The 13,453-nt window shown below is 47.8% G+C and overlaps 1 protein-coding gene across 2 annotated transcripts in view; it reads left to right on the top strand.

The window, feature by feature from the left end:
- Positions 1–254: 254 nt before the first annotated feature.
- The window catches only part of E2F3 (E2F transcription factor 3), a 71,248-nt gene continuing 58,049 nt past the window's right edge, over positions 255–13,453 (top strand). The window contains exon 1 of one of the 2 annotated variants that reach the window (XM_036026453.1): positions 255–1,004. In XM_036026453.1, coding sequence (XP_035882346.1) covers positions 609–1,004 — 396 coding nt within the window. In that variant the 5' untranslated portion in view covers positions 255–608. The remainder of the gene's footprint in view (positions 1,005–13,453) is intronic. The other variant, XM_028511654.2, reaches the window with a different exon arrangement.

Here is a 13,453-nt window from a genome sequence, read left to right as displayed (position 1 = left end):
CCCTAGCCAATCAAGGCGGCTTATGCAAATAGGACCCACGTCGCCCGGGTAACCATACTGCACGGCAGCCAATGGAAGCCATCAAATCGTGATCGTGCTCTACGATTGGGACTGAAGTAAGGAGATAGAGGCCCAATGGGCTGTGGGAACGGTCCTCAGCGGGTTGAGGGGCGGGGACATGTAAATATGGTTTGAAAAGCCGGCGGGAAATCTGAGTTTCGCGGGAGGACCTTGGCGCGTAAACCGTATCCCTTCATTCATTGTCAGCAGCAGCTTCCTGGAGCCATTTTTCAGCTGCCGGCCGCAGCACCCGGGCTGCCGCCACCGCCTCGCAATCCGTTGCATCGGCCGCCCCTGACGCTTCCATCCCCCCTCGGGGCCCGATATCCGTGCGGCCGGGACCCTCCTCTCTCCAGAGCCCCGATTATTTTTGGCCCCCGGTGCTGGTGCGGTGCCGAAAAATAAAAAGAAAAGAGAGAGAAGGGGCTCGGAAGCGCCGGGCGGGGAGGAGAGAAGGAGGAGAGACTTGGAAACTCCGACTGCAAATAATAAAGAAATTGAAAAAATACATTAATATAACGTAGCAATAAAAAGCGCAGGACCGAGAGATGAGAAGGGGGATCCAGCCCGCCCTGGAGCAGTACCTGGTGACCGCCGGGGGTGGGGAGGGGGCGGCTATCGTCGCCGCCGCTGCTGCAGCCTCCATGGACAAAAGGGCACTGCTAGCCAGCCCCGGCTTCCCTGCCGCCACCACCGCCGCTGCCTCCGCCGCCGCCCCGGGCGCGTACATCCAGATCCTCACCACGAACACTTCCACCTCCTGTTCCTCCTCCCTCCAAAGCGGCGCCGTAGCCGCGGGCCCCATCCTCCCCAGTGCCCCCGGCGCGGAGCAGACCGCCGGCAGCCTCCTCTACACCACGCCGCACGGACCCTCCAGCAGAACCGGGCTGCTGCAGCAGGCACCAGCGCTAGGACGTGGCGGCAGCGGCGGTGGCGGCCCTCCGGTAATGCCCTTCTGTTCCCACCGTCTCCAGCCCAGGCGGGGGGTGGGCGCGCTGTGGGTTGTCCCGGGAGAGCGCAGGCCGAGCGCAGTGGGCCTCTGGGCTGCCCCTCCAACGAGGGTTTATTGTTAGACCTGTGCGCTCCCCTCAGCGCCGGTGGGGTCTGGGGGCTCCGCAAAGAGCGTGGGGCAATAGGGATCTCTTTGGCATGAGCCACATCAGAGACTCTGAAACTTTCTGTGACCCCCACTTCTTTTCCTACACTTTTCCCTACCCCCACTGTCCCCTCCCCTCCAACTCGAAGCTTCCTCTTTCTCGGGCGTAGGATGGGGTCACGCCCCGGATGGAGAAGGGGGTGGAGGAGGGAGTAGTGAACTGGGGAGTGGGGGACTCTGGGGGGTGGAAACCGGGGGACAATTGGGCTGGTCGCCGGCCTCGGAAGCACGTTGGCAGTACGGGGTCCCTATGGCGTGCTGGGAGCGCAGAGGTTCTGCCGGGCTGCGCTTGTCACATTTTGGGATCTGTAACTCCGGGCAACAAAAGGGCTGGGGACAACGGAGGGGGATATGCTGGGGGAAGCGGTGGAACTGGCAGGCGGGTGCAGGCTGGGGCGTGGGGTGTCCTGGGGTGAGGGGCTAGCGAGAGGGCGCTCGGGCCTGGGCGCATCCTGGTGGTGGCGGCGGCGGCGCCCGCGTGGCCGGAGCGTCCGGGCCTTCCTTGCCGGGCCCCGGGCCTGCCCTTGACCCGCCTCTCCCCTTACCCCTTCCTTCCCCGCCCTGTCCCCCTCCCCGCCCCCAGGCGACGGAGGGCGGGTGCAGCCGCGTTCCCGTCCCGCAGCCCGGGTCTGTCCCTCTCCCCGGGACCCGCCGGTGACGTTTCGCACACGTGCGCGGAGGACGCGCCTGTGACTGGGGAGGAGGCAGCGGCGGGAGGGGGCGCTGGAGGGGAGAGGGGGCACCCACTTCCTCCTGCTCGCCGGCTCCCTGGCTTGGGACGGTCCCGGCGCCCTCGCACCCGCACGGCCACCCTCCCTCTCCGCTTTCTACCCCCCCGCTCCGGACGCCCGCTTTCTGCCGGCGCCGCTGGTCTGCTCGGCCCTCCGGGCCCCTCTCCAGCCGGCCCCCCACCTCCCCCGGAGCCAGGCTGGTTTCGGAAATGCCCTTACAGCAGCAGGTTAGTGACCGGGACCGCGCGGGGGGCTGCCGCCGCCACGGGGGCACCGGATTCTGTTGGGGGCTGGAACCGAGAGGGTAGGCGGTTGAGCGGGATTTTGGAGTGGGAACGGGGGGTTGGGTGCTTGAGGGAAATGAGTAAGCAAGAAAAATCTAACTAAGTAAATGCCCGGCCTCCGGTTCTGGGGACCTCTGAGCTCGAGTGTCCGCCCCAGGGGGTTGGTTTGCTGTTTACGTGTATTTTTTTCTTAGGGGGCCTGTGGATGGGCAATTGAAAACGGGAGGGGGCTTCTCGCCAATGGCCGAGTTGTGCTCTGTTTTCTGTCTTCCTTCCCTTGTGCTGGAGGGGGAGGGGGCGGGTCAGAGGGTTGGGTGTCCGTAGGATTCCCAGGCCACCCGCCACCCCCTCCCTTTGTCCCTGTAATTTATAAAGCGCCTTTGAGAGATGATTTAGGTCAGTATGCGGCTTCTCTTTTTGTTGGTACTAGAATTGTGGCCCGGCGGTCCGTCTCCCCCCCTTCTCCTTTTCTCTCCTTCATTCCCTTCCTCCATGCCTCCTGTCTTCACCCTCGTGGTCAGGCTTGGCCACCACGAGGCTAGAAATGAACCAGACTCAGTTAGATAAATGGTTCGTTGACAACACCAGTCGTTGACCTCACCTTGTCTCAGCTCCAAATGGGTTTATTTTTTGGAGGGTCCAAGATTTGGAGGGGTGTTTAAGAAAGTCAGTGCATGAGCATTACTTTGAGAATGAGATGGATTTTGGAATAAAGAAAAATTTTATTGCCTGACTCTTCCCAATTTCTTCCCTTGTGGGATCTTAAATGCATTACAGCCCCAGAGATACTTGCTAGGGATGTGGGATACATTCTCAAAGAAGGTGATTGGTTTTCTGGTTTTTGGTTTTTTTAGTGACTAGGGCCTGCCAGCAGGGGGGAAACAGCACAAGTACCCGTTTAACACATGTAGTATGTGTCTTCTGGGTTCTCAGTCACAAGAATATTCCATGCTTGTATTAGTATTAAATACTATTACTGACTTGACCTAAACATGCTTGGACATATTTTAAGCATATTTTCCTTCTACACAGTTCTGTTACTATATCTTAAGCCTAATCTTAAACAACCAGCTATTGACATACTTCTTGGATTGGATTCAGATTTATGGAGGGGAGTTTTGATAATAGGAATTTGTAAGACCACCAGATTGATTTTTTTTTTAGTCTTAGCCTGCTTGTTGGGCCAGGTCTGCAAAACTGTCTAGCCAAACTTATATGTAGTTCATTGTATTTAAGTTTTTAAAGTATAAAAAACTACCCTCACCACCTTCCAAGTTATTTCAAAACTTGGTCCTCCTTGCCATGAGAATATATATAATTCCAAAGTCACGAGTCCTGAGTATAAAGTTTAATTTGCTTTGTTCTCGTCAAAACTACATTAGACTTCTATTTAATACTTGAAATTAATTGATAATTCTTTCCCTGAGCAGGACAGACAACTTGGAGATAGATGAGTGACTGGCTGAGCCAAGAGACTGTTTAAATACTTTCTGTCCACGCAGTGGTTGAAAATTTGTGTTCAGGGGCCAGAATTGCAGACCCACTTTATTCCATGTTCTGTCTCAAGAACATCTGAGAACTTAACCAGGAACAACTTCTTTACCTTTTTTTGTAACAAGAAGAAATATGTGTGAGTGTTCTCTTTCTAGCTGATTGCCTCTCATTTACAAGTTGTATGATCTTAGGCCAGTAAGTCTCTCAAAACAATTTCCTCTTCTGTTAAATCAGAACAGTAACAATACTAACTTGAAGGGTTTTATGTTTGTTTGTTTTTAAGGTTTAAATATGATAATGCACATGAAACAGCACAGTGCCTGACAAATAGTAGATGCTCAATAGCATGAGGATGCAGAAATACTACTTTTTTAACTTAGACAAAGGATAAGACCACGTGTACAACTGCCCCTTGTTTACATATATGCACAAAATGGTTAAAAGTTTTCTAGACTGAAATGTAATTACTTATACCTAATTAATATGGGCTTTTAAGTCTGTAAGACACAGCTGTCCTAGCACTGGGTAAAATAAGGGCCTTTCAGTGTGACAGGCCTGCATCGAGATGGCAGAGTTGAGCTGCCCTAGCCTGAGCTTGTGCTTATTTTGTGACAAGGAGCAACTCATCCTCACTTTTTTGCCGAAGTTTCCCTCCACTCATGACCCATGAACCTATCAACTTTTGAGTGCATTTGCACTTAGTGGCTTTTAGAGAACTGAACTCCTAGTTGTCACCAAGTGAGAGACTTGCAGTAAACTCAGTTTTAGCTCTTGAACTGTTGGAAATGGAGGAGCTCTAGAGAAACCAGCCAGAAGTGCTATTTTCTGGAACAGAAAAGTCTTTGTCATTTTCTGCCTTTTCTAAAAAGAAGCTGAAATTATTTCATTCTACTTCTAGAGAACTTGGGCCCTATTAATACAAGAGACAATGGCCTGTTACATCTGATTTAATGTAATCTAATCATAGCAACCCACTGGTTGTACCTTGGGAGAGAGCCCGCGTAAGCTTGAAATTTCCGTGTAAGAATGCAGGAACCATAGGTGCTAAGGTCGGGTCTCTTTTCCTGTGCAAGTACAAAAGAAGAAAAATGCTGGGTCTTTGTGGTTCAGTACTCAATAATCTTGCTTCTGCTGAGATACATGGTTGATGCTAAGTTTAAGCCAGGAGAGAATTTTTAGTCACTACACACCCCAAAATGGAAGTTTTAATGTAATGCAGCCCAGACTTGGGCAGTACAAATAGCTCAGTGCCATAGTCAGTATCAAGGGCACCACTTTAGTCACCCTCTGAAGCAAAGCACCCTTAAATGTGGCACCGTGAGCTAAAGACCCAAGCTTGCGAACAGGAAAGGATTGTTTTTGTTGTTGTTTTTCTATAAATCATCACCTTGTATAATACTTGGAAGCATAGATTCTGAGATTAATGTGCTGTGTTAAGTTAACTTGAAACAGAAAATAATACTCTAAGCTTAAACATGACTAACAGCACCTGGAGATGGAAAGGCTGGGGACAAGTTGTTTTATTTTCTTTTCTCAGAGATACAATGCAGTAGTTTTCTTCTAACTCCTCAGTCTTTATTGCCATCCCCGTAGATAAACCATCTATACCTTTACCCCCGTTCAAAGGACTTGGACCCATTTGGCAAAGTTTCAGGTGTTCAGTTAATTTTCTGACTGGTTTTCTAATTTTATGTGATTTCTGTATATTCCATTTGCATGCCTAGTTCACATCCACTTTCTAGGCTAAACCAATTCCCATTCCTTTTAACCACCCACTTTCTACTGACATCTTAAATTAGGATACGTGAGTATGAATCGTCTGTGCTCATTGAATTAAATCCCTCATAGATTCCCATGAAACCACCCCAGGCAAAGAAGGTAGGTTTCAGTTCTTACCAGGTTACCTGTTTCATTTTAGTTTTTAAAGAGAACTTCCCTGACTTCTTTAAGGTACTAAGCATGTGGTTTAATGCATGTTTTCATGCTTGTTAGCAGCTTAAAATAGTGTTTCTGGGACTATATTTACAATTACTAAGAAGCATTTTTTCCCCTACTAATCCATAGTTTCCTAGAAGTAAGAAGGTAAGATAACTGGGAAAGTTGTAAATATAGGAAACCACAAATGGTATCTCCTTCCTCCTACTCTGATCTTTTTGGCTTCAAAGAGTGACTTGGAAAATGTATCTTAACAAAGAAAAGTTACACAGCAGACGGTACAAAAAAGCAACAGTTGAGATGGGGACAAGAAACTTGGAAGGGCATGGGTAGGGGCTAATATGGTGGGATAAGGAGTATAGTTTTTGCTTTAGTAGGAAGGAAATTGGTTTATCTTCTGTTCTCACTTTTGCTTCAAACCCTACTCCCCCAAAACAGTGTGCTTTTAAATCTCAAAGCATGAATTACAGGAATGCATTCTCATTCTCCTCCCACCCTTAACTGAGGGGTCAGTATTGTGGCCACAATAGTCTACAATGTAACTTAAAATGAGAAGAAATGAAGCCCACTGGTTGTCAGATTTTATCACAAAGCGCCTGCCTTTTGCTTTATTAGAGAACCTGGGTAAAGCAGGCCACACTTAGCTTTGTAAGCTAAGGCAGGGTTTTATGTCAGTGGGAGGTTGATAGCAGTGAGAATTGACAGCGGATGGAATGGGAGGGGGTTAAAATAATACAAGTGGTTGACTTTAGTCTGCTTTCAATTACCGTACGAATGTCTGGGTAACTTTGCTTTGGGGCCATTTGTACTGTGCAGGTAACATTCTCATAACTTGACAGTCCCTAAGAACAGTAATTTAGGTTAGCATAGGCCATAGTCGATATTACCAATGGTCTTCAGATTGTAACATTTGAGAGCTGTAAAGAAACAGTCATCATCTGACCCAGTTTTGTAGGAGAGGAAATTAAGGCCTACTGCAGTTAAGTTACTTGTCCAAGGTCACAAGCTAGCTAGTGGCTGAGCCAGAACTGAAATTGGAGACTTGAATTCTTAGAAGCAGCCTCATTCACCAAGAGAAAGTTAACTATGTCTTATGCACCCTATATATGAAAATTGGGATGTGTAGAATACATTTTAGATTACCTTCAGGAATAGTTACATTTTTTAAAAATGTAAACATACAGAAGGGTCCTTTGAGTAGTTAATATTGGAGTAACATTTCACTCTCAAAGATACAAAATAAGTGAAGCTCCTTTAGATGTTAAATGCAAGGGAATTTTTAAAATGGAAGGAATGACTGACTATAACAGTAACATAATAGTAGTCTTTTTAAAGATTTATTAGTTATATCCAAATTTGATTGTCTTCTGTGGAAATGACATTTCTTTGCTCAAAAAGTAAAACATACTTCACAGAAAATAAACATAAAAGGATTTTGACACTTCCCTGGGAGAGAGGCAGAGTGTAGCTCTGGAATTGAAGGGTTTGTCTGGGGCCACCCATGTCCTTGTATTGTATCTTCAGAGGACCCTGGACCCTGCCCACCAACATGACACTAGGTGCTCTTCCCGGCCCCTGGCTCCCAGCTCCCCAAGATTTCTGGTGTAACCAAGTGGCTGGTCTGTTAACTCTTTCAGAGGCAGCCACCATCCCCTAAAAGCCAGAACTAATTTTCTTAAAATGTCTTCTTTTACTTGTGAAACTGAGAAAGCTTAAAAATAGAATCACTTCAAGTCCTGAAGCCTAAAAGTGAAATATAATCCAAGGTGGCTGTAGTTCACCGACTCATTAGGGGCAGGGATATATGGCTTGTCTGCAGGCCACAAATCGGAAAGGTGCCACGTGTAGATTGGGTCTTACAGCCAGTGAGTGGTAAAGTAGCAATCATGAGTGCTGTATTTGCTGGTGACAATGGTTTCCACTAGAAGATTTTTTGGTGAATAGAGTCCATCTTTCAGGAAGCAGAGGAGCTAAATGCCTTTGGTCCTCCCAGCCAGCACCTGCCTAGCTATCCCAGAGATCCTTTTGGCACCTCCAGTTGCTTTTGACTGACTGCTGAGAAAGGCTTTACCCAGTTTTTTTTTTCAGGATCCTGAAGGTTGTGGCTCTGGATACTGGAGTCATCGGATGTAAGCCTCTACAAGTATCATCCCTGCTTTGCCCTTTCCATTTCTGATGTTTTACGGCTTTAAAAATACATAACTGGAGCGGCAGCCCTGTGGCCCTGTACATCTCAGTCTTCCTGGGTCTGTCAGCCCTTAGGAGAGGAACAGACTCACGACCTACACCCTCCACCAAAAAGGTGAAGTGGGGGCCGCTGAGGATAAGAGTCAGATGATGATCCCCGGAGCCTGAGTGCCTGGTTCTCATTCCGACACTACTTAGCTTTGTGTCTTGAGGCGAATCATTTGCCCTGTGTGTCTTAATCTCCTCACCTGTAAAATGGGGAAATAAATGTACCTGCCTCCATGGGCTTAGGAAGATGGGAGTTTGGGTCTGTGAAGTGCTTACGCCAGTGCCTGTCCCACGGGAGGAGGGTGTGCGTGTTCAGTGGGTACGTGGTAGGACTGCCCTTCCCTCTCACAGCCCTCTACCGGGCTGTCCCTTCTTTGGTGGGTCCTTTTCTGACCTCGCTCTTGTGCTCGCTGAAACCTTTAACACCTGTCTGAATATGGCGGTGATGGCGAGGAGTGAACCATGGGATGGTTTTGTCCAAACATATTCTTTAAGATATTTGTATGTCTTTATAAGCTGCTGTCCTTGACATGGGAGGAGGAGGAGAATAAACTTATTCAGCAGTAACAGTGTTGTGACTAAAGTCTTTATTTCTGTGATTAAATGTGTTAATACAGTTGCACTATTAATATGAATTACACTGTTAACATGATTTCACTTCTGTGTAGTAAACTGTGGCTTAAGACTGAATGGCAGAAATCAGGGTGTCCGATGTCTCTGGGCCCTGGCAGCCCTGGAGACCCCATTGGAGGAGGGCAGTTGTCCTCTCCAGAGTTCGGGGACCCTGCCTCTGGGCCTTCCTTTCCCATTCTTGTCTCCTGCTTCTCTAGTTTTTTGTGTTCAGGCTGTTCTTCCCCCTTACCCCTCACCTTCCTTCTGCTTGGCTTTTAGAAGGATGCCAGAATGGCGGCCGTCACTGACTGCTTCTGTGACTTAGGTTGATTACAGCCTTTTCCCTAGTGTTCAGTGTAAGGTAAAATCTTATCTTTGACAGTTTGCTTCCCATTCTTCCCAATGTGGATGTTGGCATGGCTCAGTGGTTCAGGTGGTTGAGGTTTCTTTCTGATGCATTCATTTGCACGTGGGTTCTTTCTTCTCCTACTCTACCTGTCTCTGGATGCCATCCTTCCCACTGGCCCATCAAGGAGACCTGCACAGAGCCTTCCCTGACTCCCCAAGGCTTGGGCCCCACCTTCCCTCACATTACTGCTCTCCTGTACCACATCTTAGTAGTCTGCCTTGTATCCTCACCATGGGCGTTCTTGACTTACTCTTTCAAACCTATAAGTTGTGAGCAATCAGCCTGGTGTTTTCACCATGTAGTCCTTGCAATGCCTTCTGCATTGTAGACTCTCAAATATTTAAGTGGAGGCGTTTTCATTAGACACCCACAGCATGCGTAGTGCCCCAGTTGTCCTGCTGAGGACACAAAGAAGCATGAGGTGTGATCCGCCCACTCTTGAGTTTGCCGTCTGTTTGGGGAGACAGGCTTTAGACACAAGTTGATCCCAAAGCAAGACTAAACAGGAGTCAGGAGCAAAACAAGACTCCTGGAGTCCTCAGCTGTACAGTTTCAGCAGGAAGTGCCAGCTGAGCCGTGAAAATGGGGAGGCCGTGGCCTCCTGGTCGTAAGTTTTGGAGTACATTAGGGTACACGTTGAATCAGCTGGACAATTTAAAAAGTTATTAATACTTGGGCCCCACCCAGACTAATTAGAACCTTTGGGTGGGGCTAGACATGGGTTGTTTTTTTTTTTTTTTAAGTGCTTCACATCATTTTAATGCACAACACTGGAACCACTGAGCTAGGTGGAGAGGGACAATTGGGGGGGCGCATTATAAGCTGACGGTAGGGAGGCAGAAAGTAGGTTAGCACGAGCAGAGACCAGTTGGACTAGAGTCAATATGCGGGCAATCCTAGGACCTAACTTTGGCTATGTTGGTAAAATTGGTCTCCAGTAGATACTGCCTTCCTGTTAGGGCCAGGCAAGAAATTAATGGTGGGGGTTGGGGAGGAGGGGTTGGATAAGAGGTGTGGAGGTTGTGCTTGAACAAGGGAGAAATTCCCTATGAAAGGGGGCTGTGGGACCCATCCCAGGCCATTGCTGCCAGAGGGCAAGGCAGGCCTCATTTGTTGCCAGATTTTCAACCTTAAAGCACCAGAAATCTACCAGTTTTTAAATGTTGGTTTTATTGGAAAGGAAAATGTGAAAGCCAAACAAAATAGGTCTGTAGGCCAGATTTGGCTTAAACACTGCCACTCAGCAATCTCTGGTCTCTTGGATAATAATAGTTAATGTTTATCAAGTGCCCATGTGTATGGAGGGCTCGGAACTAAGTGCTTTACGCACATTATCCACATAACAACCTATGAAGTGGGTATCATGATCAAGCTTGTTCTGCATGAGAAGAAACAGACACTGAAGGGTTAAGGGGCTGGCTCGATCCTCCACTGATGAGTGGGGCACCTGAAATTGAACCCTAGGAGCCTGGCTCCAAAGTCTCAGCTTATTCCTGGCTTTTATCCCCTGTGTTCTCTGCTAATTGTATTAATTACATAGTAGGAACCCAAGATACCTGTCCAAAAGAAGTAATCCACTGTTTTTCTAAGCTTACCTGACAGTAAGAATTGCCTGTAGCACTTGTTCCAGGTGGCCATTTTCAGGCTCCAGCTCTGCCTTCCGCAATCAGAGAAGCACTACCTACTGCTGTAGGTAGTTGAGCACAAGCAAAGGTTTCTCGAAGCTGGAATGACCAGGTGCTGCAGGATCTGCCGCATTTGTTCCAACTGCTTCCTCAGTTGGACAGAACAGCCCTGGGTGGGTGCATTGGTACCCCATATCCATCCTTGCAGTTCCAACATCTGGATTTCCAGGTCTTTGCCAAGGCAAGCCATCCAGCGATGGGTTACCCAAAACCCAAAGGAGGTAAAACAAGAAGGGGTTCCCAACGGTGAAGAATCTGAGCTCGGGAGGTTTACGTGAGCACCATTGCTGCGTTCCAGGCACCAACACCAGCTGGGAACCCGGGAGATAATTCTGGACACCCTGCTCTCAATAGGTCTCACTTTACCTATTATAGGAAGCCTTTTCATTCTGTCAGGCCTGGGCCTGCCTGGTACAGGTTATCAAATGGATAAAAAGCCAGAAATGTCCTTGGGAGGAGAACCAGGGGATACCATTTAGAGGATGGGTACTACAGATTTGATAGGTCTGGAAGCAAGACAGCTGTGGTGACAGTGTGAAAAGGCAGGTGGAAGTGAGGGACAGAATAAGGGAGAAAAGAAAACATACACCTTTGGCTTCTAGGATGTTTTAAGTGCTGGGACTGGAAGAATGGGTGAGGTTGAGCTTTTATGTCAGGGTGTGCACGGTGTGCAGGGAATGGTTAGTTTGGTCTGAGTTGGTTGTGAGTGACACCAGAGGCCATCGGAATTTCTGAAAGGCAGGGTCTGAGCTGTGGAAATGTGGCTTTGGCATATGGGTTTTAGTGGAAGTCCGGATGAGCAATCACAAGCCAAGCACTGGTCTCTGTAGCTTAAAAAAAATTGGTGCCACAAAAACCTTTTCATCATTTCCACTTCTCCCTCTATGATATGAAAATGAGACAGATTCATCAGGTTGACTTTTGGGGATCAATACTGTCAGGGTGCCCAGAGATGAGCCATCAGATGTTATTTATTACATGCTCCGCCAGGTCCGGGCTGCCTCCTCTGTGCTCCGAGAAAGCCCACAGTTTGCAGCCTCTCAGAGCAGAGAGCCAGCTGGAGAGTGCTGTGCGTACAGAAAGGTCACATAATTACGTCTTGAACTAAGATGGCTCTTCTGGCCATTATGTCCTCTGCTCTCCAGTTTTGCTGATTTTAAAAAAATCTTGAATTTTTAGCATGTTAAAGTTTAAAACTGGGAGTCTTTGAGTACTGCTCTCTAGGAAAGAGCTATGTAAATTCTAAGTATCTTTATAATTGATTTTTAAATATGTAACATCTGTTTAACCCTATTTGTACCACTCTTTGAATTGACTGATTTTGTTGTTATATTGACTAGCAGAATTGGTGACGGTCACAGTAATACTGTGGTAAAGTTTCCAACCTTTCATGTTGCTGTTTCCCTTGTTCACATCTCAGACACCCTAATTCTGGGACTAGGCTTTAGGAGATAAAGTTTTCAGCCCTAGGACATGGCGGTGGGTATGGAGGGAGCATAGGACTTAAAGATCTGGCTCCAGAAACATGCTCTTTCACTTACCAGCCTGTGACCTTTTACAAACTGTATCTGTGAGCTGTAGTTACCTAAAATAGTGTCCGTGTTTCCTCCAGTGGTTGGGAGAATTAAATGCAATAGTGTTTATAAAAAATTTACTGTGTGCTCCTAACTAGTGTGTGCCCCCCACCATGGTAAGAACTCTTAGTTGAATCTAAATTCTTAGCATTTCTGCCCACTTCAGGGAGAAGAGACTATTAGGCAAACACTTTTTAACGCCTGCTTAGTGCAGAATTCCGTTCCTGGTATTCTGGGGGTTAAAAGGAGACTAAGATGCTCTGACCCTCAAGGAGTTTATCAGGAGATAAGAGAAACGAAACATGTTCTTCAGGAACTTAAGACAAGATGAAAGACAGTGATTGACATGAGAAAATATAAGGGAAGTCTTAGGCATCCAAACTGGGGGGAAGCAGGGAAGAGGGAGGGTTGGCAGAGAAGGCTTTAGGAAGTTTGAAACTAGACCCGGGTTTTGGCACCATTGGCATTTTGGCCAGATATGCTTTGTAGTGGGGGCTGCCCTGTGCATCTTGGGATGTTGAGGAGCATTCCTGGTTTTCATGTACTAGATGCCAGTAGCACCCCCAGTGATGACAATCAAATGTGTCCCTGGACATTGCCAGGTGTCCCCTCCGGTCAATAAGCACCCTTCCTCCCATTGAGAACAACCGAACTAGACCTTTTCCCTTGGCATGCCTAACCACGGAACCCCCAAAGCTGTGATTCACTGGTCCCACTCTTCCTAGCTCTTTGTAGTCCCCTGAAGCCCACCCTGTCTGTTTTATGATCATGAATTCTGTGAACAGGCCACTTGAGGTTTCCCTGTAAGTTGGAGAAGGGGTCAAAGTCTGCAGTTCAGGGCAGGCTAAGGAAGTTTTGTATTTATCATTGACTCAGCTGGGTAATTAAAGGAGCCCTTCTGCTCAGGACTAACATCCCAGCATGGCTGTTGATCCCAGCTTCGCCTTTGGTGATGTTGGTGATGTTGGTGATGTGGGCATGTCACCTCCCCTCTAACCTGTTTTCTCACCTGTTAAATGAGGTTCTCCCCTCGTAGGATTGTTGTGAAAATTAAATGCCGCAATGCCTGTAAAGTGCTGGCTCCCACACTGGTCAGTGCTACACACTCCTAAATGTTTGTTGTCATCCTATTAGTGTTGTTGTTGCTGTCATGGTTAGCAAGTTGAGCTTCCCGTGCAGGGTAGTTCAGCATTAGCAGCCATTTCCTTGCTGCTGCTCATCCCTCTGCATGCTGGCCAGTCTCTGCCGTGGAGCATCCGTCCTGACCCATGAGGCACC

This window comes from Phyllostomus discolor, chromosome 5, assembly GCF_004126475.2.
Source record: "Phyllostomus discolor isolate MPI-MPIP mPhyDis1 chromosome 5, mPhyDis1.pri.v3, whole genome shotgun sequence".
NCBI classification, from domain to species: Eukaryota; Metazoa; Chordata; class Mammalia; order Chiroptera; family Phyllostomidae; genus Phyllostomus; species Phyllostomus discolor.
The sequence above is the reverse complement of the archived record's forward strand: the minus strand, read 5'-3'. Positions and strand labels throughout refer to the sequence as shown.